This window comes from Emydura macquarii, unplaced genomic scaffold (assembly GCF_026122565.2).
Source record: "Emydura macquarii macquarii isolate MOO-44397 ecotype Brisbane River unplaced genomic scaffold, CSIRO-AGI_Emac_v2 contig_2369, whole genome shotgun sequence".
In the NCBI taxonomy this organism is placed as follows: Eukaryota; Metazoa; Chordata; order Testudines; family Chelidae; genus Emydura; species Emydura macquarii.
In genome coordinates, this window is record NW_027132506.1 from 1,762,194 (window position 1) to 1,783,826 (window position 21,633).

Consider the following 21,633-nt stretch of genomic DNA (forward strand, 5'->3'; position numbering starts at 1 on the left):
GCCTGACGCAATGACTCCTCCCAGCAGCCCCCGTACTTAGTGTTGGTGTTGGCCGGTGCCCAAGAAGGCCTGAGCTGTTTTCCCCTTTTCTGTGGCTCCCAAAAAAAGCTAGTGACATTGACCCTGTAGTCTGAGGCTGGCAGGAAGAAACAGTCTGCTGCATCAGCGTCCCCCCTCAGCTAGCGTCTTCACTGTCAGGGTATCAAGGAGGCTAGTCCAGGTCTCCTCGGCCTGCTTCCTTCCTGTCAGCTGCTGTGGGGTGGATTAAAAACAAGCCTCTCTAGCCAAAGGGGGCTGCTGTTACCCTGGGGCATCCAATGCTCCCCACTGCATGTTAGGGGAGGGATGAAAGCACCAGCAAGGAGGATTCCTCTGTGCTCTCAGCAGGAACTTAATGGATAACGAGGGAATTAAAACAAAAAAGTGGCAAAAAGGCTGCAGCTGCTTGAAATCTTTATTTAATTAAAAAACCCTGGCTGCAGATTAACTCCCTGAGCAGGTTTTGTTCTGCTCCCCCTCTCCAAGAGAATGTGATGCACTTCAGGAAGATGGTGCTTGAGGTGAGACCTTGGGCTGCAGCAGGAGTCAAACCCTTTCTGCATCCCTTACAGCTGTGGAGCAGGGTGGGGGAGGGGGTGTCATTTAACCAGGGAGGAGAGCTGCAGACACACCAGCGTGCCTGGGCCTTGTTCTGAAGCAAGGCTGCTCCCATCTCACTAACAGAAAGAGGAGGGGGCACGTCCTCCCTCTGCCTTTGAAAGAAGGGACGTGAAGGAGCCGCCCGTCCTTCAGGCTAGCAGGATCACTCCATGCTTACATGATGGACGGGGAATACTGCATAGCAGAGCACCATCATGGTACCTTTTAAGGTAGGTACCCCCAAGAATCCCCAGCAGGGCGATTCCAGGAGCGAGAAGACCCCAGTGTGCTGCACTGGAATCGGGCCCTGGCCTAGCCTACATGCCCCAGACTTCTCTGGGGAGAAGGGCTGGACCTAGAGGAGGTTTGAGTGCCCAACCTGCCATTGGGTCTTTTACACAAGAGGCATAAAACCAGTCGTTGCTTCCAAAGTCTCCAGTCTCCTTCCTCTTGGAGGCACAGTCCCTTCCACCCACTCAGCCGCAGGGGGCTCAGTCTGACTCGTTTCTCCCCTTCCCCAGAAGACAACGGCTCTGAGTCAGTCTCTGCCTGCAGGCCCTAGAACTGTGTGAGCACTACATCCCAGCCCCCGCCCCATCTCTCAGTGCCCTGGGGGCTTTGGGGGCTTTACCAGGTGATACAGCTAAACACTACAGTCCATACAATGGGCACATGGCCCACCAACAGAGTCAGAGCAAGCCGGCTGCTCTCCCCACACAAGCCACGAGGAAAGGACCGGAAGGCCTGAGTGCTGCCCTGACGGATGTCAGAAGACCAGAGGAAAAGATGGGGCAGAGGCTGAGGCACTCTGCCAACCAATTGTTGTGAGCCCTTGGACAAGTCATGTCCCCAGCTGTACCATGGAGTGGACAATGCTGATCTACTTCATGGAGGGAGGGGGGGTGGAGATCCTTGGCCCGAAGGCACTCCAGGAAGCGAGGGAGCATGCCGCCAGCTCTCAGACCTTTCACCGAGAAGGTACCAGCTCCCCACCCTTCCCAAACCGTCTGGGCAACAGTTCCAGACCTGCAGACATGAGTGTCCCACATGGTGTGTTGGGGAGACCCCGCTGGGCAGCTGGTCCTAGCTGCTGCAGGCTGGAGTCCTGCTCTATGGTGCATATGCAGGCTAAGGCCTGTGGACAGCACCAGTCTGAGACTGGCTTTAAAGAGCAGCCCCAGTAAAGTGCCCAGGGAGGCCTGGTCATCCACCCCTTACCAAACCAACACAAGGCTGTGCAGGGTGAGCTTCACCAACGCAGAGCACAGCCCTAGCTCAGGCAAGATGCTCTCCTTAGCCAGCCTCCAGCTACTCTGCTCTCGCTCCTTGATAGCCCAGGCCCCTCCGTGCTGCTGCTGCTCCTTAGTTACACTTCAGCCTTTGATCCCTCAGACTCCCACCCTTCACCCAGGTGGGGTGAAACAAACAGCTTTCATTTGGAAAATCTCCAAGGGGGGCCCGAAGGGCTCCTCTGCCCCTAGGCGCAGGCAGCACTCTTCCTTCCCTCCTACCTTCTGGGCCAAAGTCTTGTGTCCCTTCACCTTCTCCAACCCCACCCCATGGCACAAGGGTCAGCATTACCCCAGGGCAGCTGGTGCTCTCCCCCTCCTCTGCACCACAGCGCCTCCCTCTGGATTAGGGCTGTGGTGCCAGGGTAGCCCTCCCTGCAGGTTTGCACACTGGTTGGAAATACTGATTTTTTACTCCTAAAAGTGACTGGGGAGGGCAAATTCCAGCCATGCCTAATCACACAGGGATATAGGAAGTTCTCCCCCAGCCTGACACCTCCTGCAATACTGCCCTGGTGCTTTATACATGAGAACGAGACCTGCACGAGCCTTGACCCCCACAGGGGAAGTAGCCTTGAATTCCAGCTTTAACCCCTTCGCCTCTGGTCGTGCAGATCCGCTGGTGGCGCGGTTTGTACTGCGTTCCAGTTACTACATGTCACCAGGCCTGCGTGTGGCTGGAAAACCGCTCAGCACCGAAGCGGCTTGCCCTAAATTGCTGCTGTCCATCACCTGCACCTTGGCTGATGGCAAGGATACCCCCATGCCCAGCGCAGCTAGGCATCCTGGGAAGAGCGGGCACAATGCTACAGACATTTCCAGTATTAAAAACACAGAGTCACTTAGAAATCTAGCCTGGGGGAGACCCTGCCCAGTAACAAGCAGGTAATCTGCACCGGTGACTTCTGGGGTCCAACGACCCAGGGATTGCGCGTGGCACCTTCAAGGGTCCCACCTGGGGAGGGTTGGTTTCAACACGGCACCTTAGGGCTGGATCCTTTTGCGGTAGAGATAGGCATTGCTCACCTGGTTCATGATAACCAGGCTGGTGAGAAGAGGGCACAGCACAGCCAGGTACCAGGAAAGGCCAGTCACCGAGGTGGTAAACCACAAGGAGCACATGGCCAGCATCAAACTGGCGCAGCCCAAAAGGTAACCCACCAGCCCCGCTGTGGCATGGTAGACCTTCAGCTTGGCCAGTGTCCAGTTCTTCATCAGTTTGGGGTAGAGCAGGGCCAAGCCGCCCGTGCACTGCACGCTGGCATACAGCACAGTCAGCAAGCCTGTCAGGCCGTGCCAGGTGACAAAGTGGGCCTTGTCATTCAGGTACTTGTTGTAGCTGATGATGGTCAGGCCCAGCAGGGCGCAGAGGAGGGCCAGCAGCTGCAGGGCCCAGTGGAAGCGGACCTTGACTTTGCGGGAGAAGGAGCGGAGCAGCGAGCTCTCCGGGGAGAAGACCAGCAGGGCTTCCGTCATCAAGAAGGAGAACTGAGGGGAGATGAAGGGAGAAGGTTCATCGTGGATGCTACGCTGCAGCGGGCAGGACAGTGCTGGCAGCTGTTGCTTTCCCTCCCCATCCCCACAGAAGGCGGGGGATCCCCCTAGAGACCTCCCCCCACATGCCCTGCAGCTAGCCGACCAGGTCTTTGAAACAACCAAAGGAATGGCTGCCTCCCTCCTGAGAGCCCAGCACGGGTTTTACACTGAGCCTGTGGCATGAAGAGATGGGGCTTTGGGAGTGTAGCCAGCACTGTGTGGGCACCCAGGGAAGGACGGTCCAGTGGTTAGAGGGCTAGTCTGGGGCTTGGAGACTAGTTCAGTTCCCTGCTCCACTAGGGACTTCTTGCATGACCTTGGGCAAGTCATTTAGGGCCATATTTTTATAGGCATCTAACTCCTACTGATTTAGATGGGAGTTAGGTGCCTAAATACCTTTAAAATCATGGTCCTTAGTCTCTCTGGGACTCAGTTCCCCAGCTCAAATGAGGAATACCCCCGCCTCCCCATCGCCCAGGGGAGCTGGATGGGTAAATTCGTTAAAGACTGTAAGGCGTGCAGACACGAAGGTGCCTAAGACACACAGATTCAGTGCATCTCGGCTCAATAAGCTGTTATGTTTCTCAATGTTGCGGCTCAGGCCTCTGGACTAAATCTCCCAGTAACGTGAGATGTAACCCACTGCTCCCCACCATCCCTATATCTCACACGCATACAGCATTACCACCAGCCTTCCCAACCCGCCCGGGCAGCAGGTGGGCGATGCAAAGCGTGCTCAAGGAAGGATCCCATAAGAAAGAGATGACTGGGACAGGCAGGTTAGTTCTGCCAGTTTCCTGATTTCAGGCACCACCTTGTCTTACTATTCAAGCAGGGAGACAACTCTGCCACTCTGACTCGGCGGCATTTTACACCCACTATGCACTGCAACGGCATGACGAGATGCCAGGCAATGCTGAACTGAGCATACTGTGAGTAGCCCCCAGCACCAAGAGGGCAGGGTCCCCGATTACAGGGAAGGAGGCAGATTACAAGGAGCTTGTGTCCGACTTACCGCAAGCGACATTAAGAAAGGATGCCAGGAGAATAAACCTGGAATGAAATGAGAGAGAGAAATGAGACTTTCCAGACTAGCCATCCAGTGTGCCAAAACCAAATGTATAGCTGAGAAAGGTATCCCACTAAAGGGACAGAGTGGTCACCTCAAAAATCACTCAGTGTTTTAACCCACCATTATCACACGTAGCCACCTAAGATTGGATGAGCCAGGGGTCAGGTCATTCATCTGCCACTTGGGAAACCTGGCTTCAAACCCCTGCTCTGCCACAGACTTCCTGCATGACCCAGGTCAAGTCACTCCCACTCTGTGCCTCAGTTTCCCCGCTGTCTGATGAGGTGTTGGGAGAACAAATACATTAAGGATTGTGAGGCACTCAGATACAACAGCAATGGGGCCAAAGAAGTGCATTAGCTAGACAGATAATAATTGAAAATGATTGGGAAAAAAAAACACTTTTCAGTTTGTGTGCTGCCTTTGACCATACGTTGTGTCTCATCGCTTTCACTAACTAGTCCAATTTCCCCTGTTTGGGTGTTTCTTCCACCCTGAGAACCACATGGAAAAATGTGACCAAACCTGCAAAAACAGGCAGTGGGGGATTCAGGGGCAGATGTGAACGTGGGATGACTTTAAACTCTTTTTATTTCAAGTTGACAGCGTCCCTTTCAAAAGCTACAGAACTCTATGTTGGTTGTCAGCAAAACCGTTCTGGCTGAGGGAAGCCAGCGGGTGATGCACTTGTGTGGAACGTAGCTCTTCAGTCAACATTGAAAGCACGTCTGCGGAGCTCATCCTCCGCGTTATAAAACCACCAGCAGGCGGAGGAGGGGTCTGTGATTGCAAAAGGCCTAGAGATGGGGAGCTGGGAATGCCGCAGACCATGAGTGAGCAGGAGCTCCAGGACTAGAATAGGAGGAGAGTTACAGGGGACACTGCAGGTCAGGATTGATGTACATTGGCAGAGATGGGAAAACTCAGGATTGGCAGAGCTCCACAACGCCTGCATCTATCCTCTGCCTCTCGCCAGCCCCTCCCTTTCAGAAGCACTAAAATGGATCCCCCACCGTTGTTTAGTCTTTTAATCACGGATGCTATCCAGTAGCTCTGCCCACCACTGGCTTCTACTTACTTGACCCAGGCCTGGCCAGTACAGCCACAAAGACGGTGAATCCAAGCGAGACAAGGTGCGCAGTGACGCCAGAGAGAACTCGCAGGGAGCGGTAGATCCGTGACTCTGTCTCGATGGTCAGAGCCATTGCCAGATGAACCTGTCTTCTGCCCCACAACAGCAGCGGTTAGACCATTCAACCTCAGCCAGCTACACAAGCTGTCTAGCAGGCATCAGTTTCCCCAAGACATCCAGGCAAGGGAGAGATCCAGCAAGGAAGCACCATAGGCCGTTTCTGGCTTAAAGCAAGAAATTCACCGCTGTCCTTCTTGGGCAGCCAGGAATTATCTAGAAAGCAGGAAAAGGAGCAAAATAAAGTTAAGTCCCAAAGGACAACAGGAGGTGGAAGTTAGCATTAGACCACCAGGGGCTCAGGCAGGACCCCATCAGTGATGGACAAGACTTCTGAAGTTTGCCAAGACAGTTTATAAACTGCAGTTATTCACTGTTTATTCACTCACGCATAGGCAATGGGATGTGTTCTGCCCTCTGGACTGGGGTGGGGCAGGTCTTTCTGTGTGAATGGAAAAACGTCAAGTGTGCCGCTAAAAGAAATATGCCTCAACAAGAAAATACGATGCCATTCAGGGCGGGATGTGCTGAACAGCTCCGCCTAGAAGGAGCTCACAGGACTGACTTTAGAAGCGTCGGAACTTTGTCACTGGACTGTTGATAGACAAGAGAGTATGGCTTAATTTAGGGGGGTGTATTAACAATTCCTTGGGAATCAACTGATCAAACACAGAGCGTCAACACACTGAACACATGGCCCTTTGTTCCAAAAATTCAGAGGGGTTAAGAGGAGCTCTACAAGTAGAGGAAATGGATACGTCTAGCTGGAGCAGATCAGATCCATTTCAAACACTGGAGGAAGGGTAATGGAGACAGACACACAAGCCAATGTATTATATCACCACCAGCAACTACAGTTCTATTGTATTTCTGTCTTGAACACAGACCTGCGCCCCACATGTTGCACAACAGTGTCACTGTGTATTTAGAGCATGCAAAGAATAAGTCATTCCGAAGGGGAGTTAATACGTAGGCCAGCTGCACCCGTGCTAGGAGCGCTTGCTGCTCCCTCGACACAGCAGCTCAGAAAGGAAGTTTGGCTTCACAGTGCATTTAGACTGAAAAATGATCATCGCATGTCCCACCTTTAATTCTCACCCCAGACACCAGCTGGAGGGAGCCCGATTACAGCCAGACGATGACTTTTCTAACCGCTAGTGCTGCCCCTTCCATCGGGAATCCAACCCAGCGGGTCCTTCCTTCCTGCCTCTCACCCCCGCCCGGTGAACGGGCTCTGCAGCCGCTCTCCGCCGACACCGCCCGAGGCCCCTGCTCCTGGAGTCCCGCTGGCTGCAGGGACGGACTAACGAGACCAGGTCTGACCGGCGACTCCGGAGCAGACGTGGGGCAGCGCCTGCAGCCAGGGGACGCCTGGCCAGAGCCGGGGTAGCGCAGCCGGGACGGGCAGGGCCGTCACTCGTTCCGCGGGGCGCACCCACAGGGGAACTCGCCGCACAGCCCTGCGGCGCGCCAGGATGTGCCATGGCGGGTCCCCCCGCCCCCAGTCTGCAGCAGCGCGCCGGGCTCGGGGGACACAGGCGCAGCCTCCCCTGCGAGCCCCTCCCACGCGGGCCCAGGGACACGGCCGTGGAGGGCGAGCGCAGCCCCGCCTTGCCTGGAGCCGCCTGTCCCAGAGCGGGCCTGGCTCAGGGACCGCCCCGTCCCGCTCTGTGCCGGCGGCAGCGGGAGAGACCGGGACCGGGCCGGCTCCAGCCACAGGCGGTTTGCATGTCCCGCACGGGCCGGACCCCGGAGCCCGGCTCCCCCACGCACGGGCCGGGCCGGGCCGGGCCGGGCCTCGCCACACCACACCACACCTCACCTCACCTCACCTGAGCCTGGCACCAGCATCTCCAGACCAAACAGCATCAGCAACAGAGAAGCAGGAAAAACAGCCTCCGCCTCCTGATTGGGTGCATTCTGCTGTCCCTCAGAATATTGACCCGCCCCTGTAGCCTGTCAGTGGCTGAGGTTTGCTGTCTATCACTGATAAGGCCCACCCCTCCCGCCTCACGGCGGCTCACCTGTCATCCTCCAGGAACACGTGACAAAAGAGGGGGTGTTCTAGTCCTATCCGGGCGAGCTTTCAATACGCATGCGTAGATCGGCAGGGGAAACGCCCCCAGCTTGGGTGCGCATGCGCCTATGGGAGAGCGGAGGGACGGGAGCTCGGGTGGTGAGAGCGCGCCTACGCCTACGCCTGGGATGGCTCGGGCGGTGTCTGTGTGCGCATGTGCGGAGCGGGGTAGGTGCCTGATTGAGTTTGTGTCTGGGGCTGAGTTGCACGGGGCGGGGCCCTCCACCGGTGTTGTTGTAGGGTCGCATGGGGGGCAGCTGTTTGCCTGTCGCCCCCTTCTAGCAGAGGCCACAGGGACAGCTCCCTTCTGCCATGCCTAGGACGGCCCCCAGCCTGGGCGGGAAGGAGGCTGGGTGCCAGGACTCCGGGGTTCTCTCCCAGCTCTGGGAGCGAAGGGGTCTATTGGTCTGGGTGCCAGGACTCCTGGGTTCTCTCCCACCTCTGGGTCTAGTGGACTGCGGGGGAGGGAGAGCATTAGAAACCGGAACTCCTGGGTTCTAGCCCCAGCATGGGGAAGGGAGTTCAATGGCTAGTTCACAGGGTCAGGCTTCTAGAGTCCCCTTCCTTGCTCTGTCACAGCTTGCTGTATGCTTTTGAGTAGGCTTCCCGTGTCCCTGCAGTGGGGTGAGGATAGCTGTACTAATGCAGTGACACGCTCCAATGATCAGTTCTATAGATGCTTTAGGTATTAGCAGCTGTAAGACTGAGTAAAGGAAGTGTGGCTGCCTAGGAGGGAAATATTCTGTGAATATTAATTTGCCTTTGAACATGAACTTCAATTTGATTCTTGTGTTCATGTTCCAGGAAGATTTGTGAGTTCGAACTTTGCAGCATGAATCTTTGCAAAAAGCTCATATTAAACTTCAATACTTAACAGAAGCAAACTTGATTTTTTTTATATTCATGCCTACAATTCATTCCATCCCCCTGCTTCTGGGGAAAAAAGTTTTAAATACTCTGACTAAAATTCCTTTCTCTTGCAGTTGCTGAACTTTCATGCTTACCTTTTATGTTGTTATAATTCTTTTCCATATTTGGGTATCTTTGCAGGTCACCTTTCAAGTTAATGTTTTAATCATGTAGAAGCCAGGAAAGTGAGTTATATTTTGCATGCACAGTCAGCTTCATTGGGCAGTAGGTGTGTTAAAGTGTTGCTTCAGATAAGTAACTGCTGGTTTGGAAAGTAGAGGCAAAGACCTGTTTTGATGGGAAGTGACTTTGTTAATGAGGCCGGGCCTTGCTCCTGGTGTGGTGATTGCACTGGAATTCAGTGCATAAACCCATACTAGTGCTGTGTCAAAGGCTAAGATATGCACTACCTGTCACTCCAATGCATGTGTATTATCACACACAGTGTTAATTTCAGAGTTTTTTATATGTCATGTAGGCCAAATTTACAGCTGCTGTAACTTAACTTTGGAACACAGGACTCTTGTGCCCTGAAAATTTGCATTATGTAGGGTTTGTATTTTTTTATTGAACTAGCATTCTCAGTGGGAGAGGGAGGAAAAGACCAAGGAAAGAGAACTCCAAAGAGAATCCACTTGATTGCTCTTTTTATAAGCATCAATTCTGTGTCTCATTTCTTGCAGCAGTAACCATGGATAGCAGCAGCAGAATTGAGTGCATCTTCTTCAGTGAATTCCACCCAACGTTGGGGCCTAAAATAACCTACCAGGTCAGTGATGCCAGAGTATTTGGGACAGGGGTCTATTGAGTATTCAAACAGGCAATGAAATGAGAGAATCCAGTCCATGCTGTCTCCAGCACCCAGCCATTGCTGGCTCCATCAGTCAAGGGTCTGCAGCTGGGACTTGTGTGTGTCTCTTCAGCTGAACCAAGAACCATTTTTTATACTGTGACATTTTATGTCTCTCTACAAAAGTGACTTTTCATAGGTGCTCAAGGTCACTCTCCTTGTCCTGCCTATAGCCTGTTGCTGAGGTTTCTCATGAGACTGTATGGTTGTGCCTGTTGGCTCTTCAGTGATATACTATTGTTTCCTTGGCCGTGCAGGTCCCAGAGGATTTCATCTCCCGAGAGCTGTTTGACACAGTCCAGGTGTACATCATCACCAAGCCTGAGCTGCAGAACAAGCTCATCACTGTGTAAGTACCATCCAGAACTGCACCTGTGCTCTTGAAGCAGAGATCCAGCTCCCCAGACAGAACTGAACAAGGCTTCACACCCTGCCCAGCCCAGTGGCAATGGACAGCTGTATCCATCCGATAGCTGACTGGTGGCCTGTGTGATGTGACTTGTGGGATCTTGGTCCAGTTCCCAGCAGACAAGTTTCCACAGTTGGTGCTCATTGGGACCTCCTTGCTTCAGTCTCGGAGGGAGGCCAAGGATCGCATGGAGATCTTATTCTGTGCTTTCATCTCTAGTGATGACACTTCCAGGTCAAGGGGGGAGGCACGTGGGTTAGGAGAAGCTTTCTTTGCTAATGCTCCTCTGTGTATAAATAGGACTCTTTCCTGTCCAAGTCTGTCACCCTTCACCAGTCCTAGCTAAAAGGTGAGGCCCAACATTTTATTAAGTCACTTGGGCTGATGCCCTGGTCCTATTTGTAGCTAACATGCTTCTTAATAACTTAATTACAGCTGTGCACAAGATTTCAATGAATTTTAACTACCTGGAAGTTTCAGAGAGTCTGTGTTTCAAAGCCTGGCACACATGCTATATTTCTTAAATGACTCAGTTTTTCATTAATTTGAACTCAAACTGATGAACGCGTTTACTTGTAAATTCTCAGAAAATTCATTCTGCACTCGGAGTAAGTGCTGTAAGTTTGGGGACGATCCATAGGCAAAACAATTAAAAGCAAAATCCTTCACTATGGAGTTGCATCCAGTGCTATCACAGGTGACGCCTTGTGCCTATTTCTCTTTGATAGGACCGCCATGGAGAAGAAGCTGATTGGCTGCCCAGTTTGTATCGAGCACAAGAAATACAGCCGGAACGCTCTGCTCTTCAATCTGGGCTTTGTTTGTGACGCTAGAACCAAGACTTGTGCATTGGAGCCCATCGTGAAGAAGCTGGCTGGCTATCTCACCACCTTAGAGGTCAGACATGGCGCTGATACACCCTTCAATACCTAATGCTATTTATCACGGATCTACAGAATCGGTGGCAAGCCCCCCAGCTTCGGAAGAGTCTGTAGGAGGAACCCCTACAGTGTGTCAGACCCCCAATGGATCTCACCTTTCCTACAGAGGGTAGGCCACGCGGCCTGATCTTCTGCTTAGACCAAACCTCTAGGGCTCCAGTACTCCTGCTTCACAATGTGAACTCTGTTCTGCGAGTCCAACTGAGATAAACCCCGGTAGACTTGTATGCTCATCAGGGATTACTGCATCTCGCCAAGTATTTGCAGAGACACTCAAACAGCATTGTCGGAACAGTCAGGTTTATTAGTCAGCAGAAACACAGCATAGATAGTTCTTGGGTTGGCAGAGAGAAAGGAAGTTTAAAACCTAGCTCAAGTCCATTCAGGTTAGCCAGAGCCCAGCCAAGCTGCAGCGAACCCATGTTCAACCTCTGTGTCTTGCTCCATCTGACCTCCTTGGTCTCTTCCCTGGTGAGAGCCCAGAGTCCCAGCAGCCACCCTTTATTACCTCCACCTCACACCTTCCCTAGTCCTTTCTTCTCGAGCTGGATTCTCTGCTGTGAGATGGGGAAATCCATCTCCCTCTGTGTCATTGGTTGCTAGGTGTCAAAGTCCTGGGGTTTGCTTTTCCTTTGTCTTCTTGGATTCTCTGTTGATATGGGGCCGGCTTCAACCAGTCCTTTTCCAATGACCCATGCAGGGTCAGAGGGGTAGGTCATATTCATATCTATGTCCTCCAGCCTGCCCTGAGAGCAAACAGTCCTTTTTCCACCCACTGGATAACCATGCAAAACATAGGCGAAACTGAGGCACACATAGGGGTCATAAAAATATTACAGATGATTCCCACTTTGTCACGTAATTACATACAAAAAACACATTAAGAGAATGCTGTGGTTGCGCTGTTCAGTGTTTTGTAGTCAGGTAGTGTGTTTGTCACCCCCATGCTGTCCCCATTTTGTGTGCGCGCGCACATGCTTTATTGTCATTCATCCTCTAGTCTGATCTCCTGTATAGCACAGGCCAGAGACTTTGTCCAGAATCATTCCTAGAGCAGATATGTTAGAAAAACATCCAATCTTGATTTAAAAACTGTCAGTGAGGGAGAATCCACCATGAGCTTTGGTAAATTTTTCCAGTGGTTAATTAAAAAGCACATAATACCACAACACTTGCTTTTTTTGTTTATTTTTGACATGTCAGGGTAGTGTCTCCTTCTCACTATTTTCTCTGGTCCATTTCCTGGGAATCTGACTTCTCATAATGGAGAAACTCCAGCCCCTTTTTTAAAAAATAAGGCTTTTTAAAGTCAGCCAGTTTTAATTATTGTTATTTAATAACTTGGGCATGGTTTATTACCATTAAGTGTGGATTCATTGATTTAAAATTTCCTTTTAAAAACAAACAAACAGTATAAGTTATGTACTTTCAGAATTATGCAGGTGACTGTAGTGACTCTGTAGGAAGCTTGTGGCATAGGTGAGGATATGTATTATTTAGGATCAAGGGACCCGACCATGTTGTTTCTTTTTGAGCAACATTTTGAATAGAAGCTTAACCTTTCCATTAAGATATTAATAGCCCATAATAAACATCCCTGATCTTTCCAGCGGATCTGCCAATAAAACCACAGAAAACCAGACTTGACCCTCTTAATGTATCTAAAGTTAAAAACAATTAGGACAATTTTTTTTTTAATCCTTTCAGGCCTCTGTGCCTACTTACAGCCCTAAAAAATAATTCCTTAGGTGAAATCCATTGAAGTCAATGGGAGTTTTGCTGTTGACTTCACTGGCACCAGGATTTCACCCCATGGTCTAGAGGGTAGATTTGTCGCTAATTGCGTGAGTGAATGTTTTCCAGGATCAGACTACAAGTAAGAAAAGGACAAAGGAAAAAATACCAGCAGGGTTTTGTTACAGTATCGCCTGCATAACAGCTCCATGACAGCTTTGGAGAGAGATGCCCGGTTGTTTGCTGCTGCTGCTGCTAATTTTCATGCCCAATGGACACACGAGGCAATGATATTGGTTCTGTTCTCTCCTAGCTGGAAAGTGGCTTCATCTCCAGTGAGGAGAGTAAACAAAAACTGGTGCCAATAATGACCATCCTGCTGGAGGAGCTCAACGCCACTGGGAAATGTACCTTGCCAATAGGTATGGTCCCTGGACATCCGGCTGTAATGTAGTCCCCCTTCTCTGGCCCTTCCCAGCCTCACGATGAGCCCCGTAGCATTAGTGAGTCCTGTCTGAGGCAGATGAGCCTCTTGATGTGGAATTTGTAGCTTGTTGGGGGGCGGGTAAATCAGATTTGCAAATCTACCTGTACCCCACCCTTGTGCAGCTTTATTTTGCAGTATTGGAAGTATTGCTAGAGAGACATTCGTGGGGGAGAGGAATAGGGGAGAGAAGGGAGTTAGATGTGCTCGGTACGGGTCTGGGGTGAGTGCACTTCTTGCCTCTGCTATCACATGTTTGCAGTGCTAATGGGAAGTGGCTGTGATTACAGTGGGATTTGCTGCTGCTGGACCAAAAGGGCAGCTGCTTTATACTGCCCGGACTGCTGCAACGGAGTCTTGCACAGAGGATGGAAGGGGAGGTTGGTGTCTGAGGGTCAAATTCTGCCCTGGTGTCAGCAGAGGGTGCAGTTCCCAGTGTCTTCATGGGGTGGTGCTCGCAGTGTTACGCCTAGGCTGACTTGGGTTGGGAAAGCTGAGAGAGGCAGCAGGTGTTGGCTAGCCGAACCGAGTGCTTTCGTCTCCTTCTCCCAGACGAATCGAACACCATTCACCTGAAAGTGATCGAGCAGCGGCCGGACCCTCCCATTGTGCAGGAGTACGATGTGCCCGTCTTCACCCAGGACAAGGACGACTTCTCCAACACCCAGTGGGATCTCACCACTCAGCAGGTACAGACTGGGTCGGGCTAAACAGTTTGGACATTCTAATGGGGTCATCTCCCAGCCCAGCAACTCAGTTAGCTGACTGGAGATGTGACAGGGCAGTCGCGCTACCTGGTGCCTAGTGAACAAGGGGTTAACCATAATTCAGCAATCCTTGACCTTTGCCCAGGTGCACAGGGCCCATAAATCCTCTGCTTGGGAGACAGAGGAAGGCAAATGCTTCCCAGGGTGCTAGGACTGGGGAACTTGATCTCTTTTGTGGAAAAGACTTTGCAGTGACATCCCTCTGCTGAACCATTCCCAGTGAACACATGATAAATGGCAGTGGTTGTTGCTAATACTATCCAAATCAAGCAAAGATGTCCTTTGTGGGGAAGTGCCCATCCAGTGATTAGAGCTGGATAACAAACTATTAAATAGCATGGAACTCTGCACTTCCAAATAGGGATGGAATACAGAGGGGCATGTGTTTTATATCGAGGTAGCACTATATTGAGCACAGTATCTAGTGTCCAAGTTAAGTCTCTTCTGATGGTCTGATTTTGACTGCAAATTGACCCTTTGTGCATGGACCACGTTTACTTGAAAATCTGGCCCAAGGTGGCCTGTGCCTTGTTTGTTCAATTCTACAATGATATTACTGGCTCCTCACAGCATGTGTGACTTTGAAGTGGGATACAAGAGTTTTGGATGTTAAGTGCATGTCTGGTGCATAGAATCATAGAATATTAGAGTTGGAAGGGACCTCAGGAGGTCATCTAGTTCAGTGGTTCTCAATCTTTCCAGACTATTGTACCCCTTTCAGGAGTCTGATTTGTCTTGGGTACCCCAAGTTTCACCTCACTTAAAAACTATTTGCTTACAAAATCGAACATAAAAATACAAAAGTGTCTCAGCACACTACTGAAAAATTCTTGCTTTTTCATTTTTACCATATAATTATAAAACAAATCAATTGGAATATAAATATTGTACTTGCATTTCAGTGTATAACATATAGAGCAGTGTAAACCAGTTATTGTTTATAAAATTTTAGTCTGTACTGATTTCACCAGTGTTTTTTATGTAGCCTATTGTAAAACTAGGCAAATATCTAGATGAGTTGATGTATCCCTGGAAGACCTTTGCATACCCCCAAGGGTACACGTACCCCTGGTTGAGAAACACTGATCTAGTCCAAACCCCTGCTCAAAGCAGGACTAACCTCAGCTAAATCATCCCAGCCAGGGCTTTGTCAAGCCGCAGCTTAAAAACCTCTTAAGATGGAGATTCTACCACCTCCCTAGGTAACCCATTCCAGTGCTTCACCACCCTCCTAGTGAAAAACTTTTTCCTAATATCCAACCTAGACCTCCCCCACTGCAACTTGAGACCATTGCGAACAGCCTAGCTCCATCCTCCCTGGAACCCTCTTTCAAGTAGTTAAAGGCTGCTATCATATGACTGTCACATGAAGAAAAGCTACATTAAGACAGAGATACCATTGAGAGTATGTATCGGTAACTTAAGGGTAAAAAATATTGCAGGGATGTTGTAACTCTCCCCAAACAAAGCATTACAAACACAGGAAACGTAGAGCTACGGTTAACTGAAGAGAAATCCAAACTGTACCTAATGCACAGTTAAGGTACCCAAACAACCATACTCCACCCCATAGTGACACCGTGCAATAACCATGCAATAATGATTAAGGCATTCTATTGTTTGTGGTCATAGATTGATAATATAATCTAAAGACACACTAGATTTCCCTCACTCCCACACTCCTCTTTATGGTGTCACTATGGGGTACCTGAAGGGCATCCTAGTCTCTCATGCAGATTTTCCAATCTTTGATCTGATAATTCTCATGTGCCATCTCCCTAGATCCTGCCGTACATCGATGGATTTCGGCATATCCAGAAAATCTCTGCTGAAGCCGACGTGGAGCTCAATTTGGTGCGAATTGCCATCCAGAACCTGTTGTAAGTGCTAAGTGAAGAACTAAGGCACTGACTGGGAAGGAGAAAGGCAGGTTCCTGATCAGAGTACTCACATAGATACATAGACCCTCCTTTTCATCACCAATTCTTGCTTTAGCCCTGCGACCCAATCCCCTTGACACAAGGGTCTCCAAATTTAGAAGAAATGTCCTGCTGTTTTCTGTAGAGGAAGTGTTACAGAAACCTGGCCTGCAGATAATGAATAGTACTAAAGAAACCTGTGCATTGCTGAGGGAGCATCTCACTAGGGAAGAGGCTGGCGTTTGAATCTATAATCAGAAATTTCTAATGTTTCATTGTCTGTCTTGCAGATACTATGGGGTGGTGACATTGGTCTCCATACTTCAGGTAGGTAAGGCTAGGAGCGAAAGATTCATATGTGTGACCTTTCATCTCTGGAGATCTGGGGTATCTCTTGAAATGAGTTTGCTGGCCCCATGTTAGTCACACCACAGAACCACCTCGCTAGTGGACAGACAGCCCCTGCTTGGGAAAAGACCTAGGACAAAACCAGCATGAGAGCTGGTACTAAGAACCGCAGTAAGGTTGCAGAGCTTTAGTACTGACCTGCAGCTCTACTGTCGTCCTTAGCAGTATTACGGGAGCTGGGCCACCTGAATACATGGGACCTGTTATGTTTTTCCCCATATTCTTTTAATAGTGCCTGGTTTCTGGTACTGCATACAGGACACATCTGCTCTAACCCTCACTTGGGTGTGAACAGAACAGCAGCAATGGCTGTAGAATTCAGTCAAGCAGAATCCTTGGCTAAAGGTGTCAGATGTAGGGAGGGAAAGAATCTTGTGCTTCTGACATGCAGTTGCTCCCTGTGCTTTATAGAGGGTCCTTCTTCCAGAATAGCACAGTGCTGTGGGTCCCATGCCAGTCATGCTGATATGTGGTGGTTATGTGCTGCAGGCTCCACCAAACTGTTTGTCTCGAAGTCTCTAGTGTTTGGCTTTAATCTAGGCCCAGATCTAAAACTCTTCAGCCTCTGGTTAATAGGAGTTTCATCTCTCTCTCTCTCTCTCTCTCCCCGCCCCCATCTTTCCTTCCCAGTACTCAAATGTATACTGTACCACACCTAAAGTCCAGGATCTGGTGGATGATAAATGCCTCCAAGAAGAATGTCTCTCTTACGTCACCAAGCAAGGTATAGCCAGTCTGAACTGAGCTAGATATGATAAGATTGTGTTAGCCTGGGATATGCTGTCACGGCCTTCTAATTCCTCCAGAGATCCATTAGGGACTGGGAAATTCACCATTCAGCACTGGCTCTTTCTCCCTCGAGTTTGCTCATGACAAAGGCTGATATTGGGGGCCTCAAGGTCCTGTACCAAGTCCAGTGTTGGTTAATATGTTAGTGATCGGGAAAGTAGGGTGAGCAGTGAGGCAGCAAAAGTTGCAGATGCCACCAAGTTATTTAGGTTAGTCAGGACCTAACCAAATGAGGTGAGTGGGCACCACAATGGCAAATGAAACTGAGTGTCAGTAAATGCAAAGTAATGCACAGTGGAAGAGAAAACTTAGACTACCTCAACACCTTATAGGGCTCTACGTTAACTGTCAACTCAAGAAAGGGACCTGGGTGTCATTGTAGACAGATCAATGGAGACCTCTGCCCAGTTGGGTAGCTGCAGTTAAAAAAGCAAACTAGAGGTTTAGAGGCATAAGAAATGGGAAGGAGAATAATATAGAGACTAGTCTAATGTTGTTGTATAAATCACTGGTGCAGCCTCATCTGTGCAGTTCTGGTTGTCCCAGCTCCAAAAGGATATTGCAGAACCAGAGGGGTTCAGAGAAGAGTGAGAATGATCCAGGGCCTGGAGACTGAAAAAATTGGGATTGTTACCTGAGAAAGGAGATGACTAAGAGGGGACGTGATAGATGTTTATAAAATAACAAATGGGCTAGAGAAGGGAGATCAGGAGTTTCTGTTCTCCCTGTGTCGTAACACAAGAGCCAGGGGACAGCAAATGAAATGAAAAGGTGGCACATTCAAAAAAGGAAATAAATTTTCACACCGACCATGTGCAATTAGATGGTGGAACTCACTGCCAGGGGATGTTGCTGGGAACAAAATTAAAAAAGGGATTGAAAAACGGTATGGATGGCATGACTACCTTGTTATAATTAATGCTGATTTAGAAAATGAAAAGGGATATTAAACCTCATGCTTCAGTATTAAGACAGTTTCTCAGTGGTGTCTCTCTTCCCCCTAGGGCACAAGCGAGCTAGTCTAAGAGACGTCTTCCAGCTGTACTGTGGGCTGAGCCCTGGCACGACGGTGCGAGACCTCATCTGCCGCTACACCCTGCAGCTCCAGAGAGTGGATGAAAGGTCTGAGGCTACCTCCCCTTTACGAAGGAATCTCTAAGAATGAGGTCATGATATCACTGGGTGCCAGTGAAAGTGCAGATGAATGCTCATGGCTCAGTGATGTGGGAAACCTGTGGCCCATTAGCAAGGCTAGTTCAGGGTGTCCCCCTCAGTATCTTTAACTCAACTTTACAGATGGGGAAACTGAGGCACAGCAGCAAAGTGACTTACCCAGGGTCACATAGTGAAGCTGCAGTGGAGGCAGAAGCAGCAGAGCCCAGGTCTCCTGAGTCTTTCTTGCTCTAGTGACTTCCTCTTTCAGAGTCAGACTGAGATTACAGTTCAGTTCCTGCCAGCCCAGCAGCCCTCACTGCTGGATCATGTGAAGTTCTCCTCGTGGGTGTCATCTCCATGTCTGATTTCATGTCACATGCTCAGCGTTCTGGCATGGCTCAAGTAGGAAGAGTGGCTGGTTTGGACCTGAGCCCCCACCGGCATTTGAGATTGTGGCAGGTGAACAGACCCATCCAACTCTAGGTTTCCCAGGATGGCAGCCCTTCAGAGAGCAATGCGTTCTTCTATCCCTCAGGAAGCTCATCCAGTTTGGTTTGATGAAGGGCCTTATCCGACGGCTCCAGAAGTACCCTGTGAAGATAGTACGGGATGAGAAAAGTCACCCAGCACGGCTTTACACAGGCTGCCACAGCTACGATGAGATTTGCTGTAAAACAGGTACAGGAATGCAGCTGTATGTGAGAGAGAGAGACAGACCAGGGATGGCTCAGCAGTAGGAGCGGGGCCTAATGTCTGTAATGTTTTGTACTCTATTATTTGCATTGCAGTAGCACCTATGAGCCGCGTTCATGGGCCAGGACCCCATTGCATTAGGCTCTGTACTCCCATGGGAGGGATTTTGACCTACATTTGCTGCAATTTGGAGGAATTGCAGCAATACACAGGGGTTGCAAGTCAGCAGACAAACCTACTTGATCAAATGTTGCCCCCCTGCTGTATAGAGCAGATGTTGCCCCCCTGCTGTATAGAGCAGCCTTGTAACAGACTTAGCTGAGAGCTGTTTTCCATCAGTGCTGGCCCTGACAGTGTGAGCTGGGGGCCCCAGAAGAGGATCTGGCTTTCAGCAGAACTTGTTTAATTTTTTTTTTTCTTGGCCCTTTCTTGAATCTTGTTTAAACAGCAAATAATGGAAGGTTCCCAATAGGGTCGGTGCCGTTTGAAGGCAACGCCGCCCCCAGCTCAGAGAAGCGTAAAACCTAGAACAGACCCAGAACAAACAGTTCAGACATGCTCATGTGAGATGCGGAAGGAATCTCATGGAGGTCATTGAAAGGCTCAATGGAAAGGGGCTTTTTGGAGAGGGAGATGGTTGGAGGAGGAGATTTGAGAGCTGGGTGCCTCAGAAGGTTGTTGGATGAGCCTTTTTTCTCTGAAGACTTGGATTCAAAAGTGGGTATGCCCCACACATGGCACAAGCTTAGCAGTCACAATCAGATCCTCCACTGACTGAATAGCCTCCACTTCTCAACCGCTGGACACTTCTGTGTGCTTGAGTGTCTGCTCAGGAACAGCCTACGAGAAGGATTGGCATAAGGATGTTACAGCGCCGGGGGGGTGATGCATGAGCCAGTGAGATCACTGGCTGTACCAGCCAGGGAGGATGCTCTTTGGGAAGAGCTAAAACAGAAATGGAAAGTCAAATGCTGGGTGTAAGGGGTGAGGAGTTTTGAAGGCATGACTGCAGTAGGTGGGGTGTCCATGGAGGGGAGGATCAAGATACGCTGGCAAAGCAGGACGGGGAGAGCTTGCACAGTGCCAGTCTACATGGACACTTGCTTTTGTCAGACATGGCCATAAGCACTAAAATGGTAACCACAGAGACAACCAGAATCAAACCGGAGTGTCTGTCTGTTCTAGATCTCCATTTTAACCCCACTTTTCAGGTGACCAAGTTGGAAGACGCACAATCCAGAATCTGTGGATTAACTGTTGTCTTGGTTTGAGCTAAAGAATAACACAATAGTTCGAGATGAGAGTTGGGGACTCTCAACCCAGCCCAATCCAGGCGTTTGAGTCTTGACTCGGGTGACCGTGGGCAGGTCACGTCACCTCTCTGAAGCTGCTTTTCCCCACCATCAGCGATAACAGGGACTTTTGTAGGCAGGGTGGACTCGGGTTAGTGCCATAGATGTGCTGGTTCTTACACCGCTGTTCTCTGCTTCTTCCCAGGCATGAGCTACCGAGAGCTGGACGAGAGGCTGGAGAATGATCCCAACATCATTGTTTGCTGGAAGTGAATCTCTCATGGGAGAGGAACGGGAAGTACCAGCAGCACCCTGCCCCACAGAGAAAAGACCACTGGAAATAGATGCCTGAGCTTATCCATGTCTCGGAGACGGATCTGAGATCCCAGACTGTGGCTTTTTCAAGTGTCCTGGTTTCTCTAGTGGAGAGCATGTGGCATATTTCAGGCTAATGCAACTTGGAGAGAGAGACTGAACTCAAGCCAGATGTCTTTGAGTTCCCACCCCATGGTAAAGCACGGTTCCCATGTCTCAGTGCAAAGTGAACAGTGGATGCTAGCCAGCTGCTTTTTGCCATGTGCTGCTGAAATCACTGGTTCCACGGTGTCTGTGCCTGCCGTCTGCTGTTGGTCTAGGTCATGTAGAAACACTGTTATCACTGTTATGGGAATTGCAGGAAGGCATCCACTTGCTGCGTGTCGAATCTCCATGTGGAACACCTGAGTCCTTATATTAAAAGGGAAGGGGATCAGTTTCCTTTCCACTCTCGGAGGCACTGAGACTTTTTCCCCATCTGTTTTGACTCCAGCCTTTCCCTAACCACCTTTTCCAGCATCCCCCATCGCAGCTGGGAATGAAACACCTGTCCTGGCAATATTCCTGCTGTTCTGTGGATGTAGCAGCAGAGGGTGCTGCAGGAGTGGAGGAGCCAGGTTAGGAGTCAGAGAGTTGAATGAGCGAATCGTAATAAACCTGTTCAAATTGCATTTTGAAGTTTTGGTGAATTTCCAGCTTCATGGAGGATGGAAAATTGTGTGTGTGAGCTGGTGTTCTAATGGGACCAAAAGATCATCGCTTAGAACTAGTCTGGCTTTGGTTATGGGTGAGGAGAAGGGGAAATAGTTAACCATCCATTGTCTAGTGCAGGGTTTCTCAAGACCCAAAATTGGGCTTGCCTCCCTGCACTTTCTGGGGTCCCAGCACCTCTCAGGTTTGCCCCAGCCACCAGGACAAGAATCTGGGTAGGGCAAATTTGAGTGACTGGCACTGCAGCACCATGGGCCAAGTCACCATCACCTCACTGATACACACTTGGCCCAACCCCCTGCCTGGACCAAACCTGAGCAGTGCTGCAACCCTGGAGGTTGAAATGCCTGGAGGGGAGAGCCAAGCCCAGTCAGCCCCATAGCAGGGGGGCTGCCACTGTGGGGTGAGTGCCGGCCAGGACCCAACCCTCCCCAGGATGGGGCAGGGTGAGCTGG

General features: G+C 50.1%; 2 protein-coding genes across 3 annotated transcripts; one reads left to right on the forward strand and one right to left on the reverse strand.

Moving 5' to 3' along the window:
• Positions 1 to 1,908: 1,908 nt before the first annotated feature.
• Positions 1,909 to 7,596, reverse strand: CYB561D2 (cytochrome b561 family member D2). Of its 2 annotated transcripts, none has more exons than XM_067561192.1 (4): positions 7,553 to 7,596; positions 5,615 to 5,941; positions 4,480 to 4,517; positions 1,909 to 3,416 (listed from the first exon to the last, which is right to left on the reverse strand). In XM_067561192.1, exons 2-4 carry the CDS (start codon positions 5,739 to 5,741, stop codon positions 2,913 to 2,915), a joined length of 669 nt encoding a protein of 222 aa, XP_067417293.1. In that variant the 5' UTR covers positions 5,742 to 5,941; positions 7,553 to 7,596; the 3' UTR covers positions 1,909 to 2,912. The 2 variants fall into 2 exon arrangements, with proteins under 2 accessions (XP_067417293.1, XP_067417291.1); XM_067561190.1 differs by having other exon boundaries at positions 7,558 to 7,589.
• A 242-nt stretch (positions 7,597 to 7,838) lies between these two features.
• Positions 7,839 to 21,599, forward strand: NPRL2 (NPR2 like, GATOR1 complex subunit). Its single transcript, XM_067561193.1, has 12 exons — positions 7,839 to 7,970; positions 9,395 to 9,480; positions 9,819 to 9,910; positions 10,699 to 10,867; positions 12,959 to 13,067; positions 13,682 to 13,818; positions 15,679 to 15,776; positions 16,106 to 16,142; positions 16,854 to 16,947; positions 18,017 to 18,134; positions 18,703 to 18,845; positions 20,358 to 21,599. Exons 1-12 carry the CDS (start codon positions 7,871 to 7,873, stop codon positions 20,423 to 20,425), a joined length of 1,251 nt encoding a protein of 416 aa, XP_067417294.1. The 5' UTR covers positions 7,839 to 7,870; the 3' UTR covers positions 20,426 to 21,599.
• Positions 21,600 to 21,633: the final 34 nt, after the last annotated feature.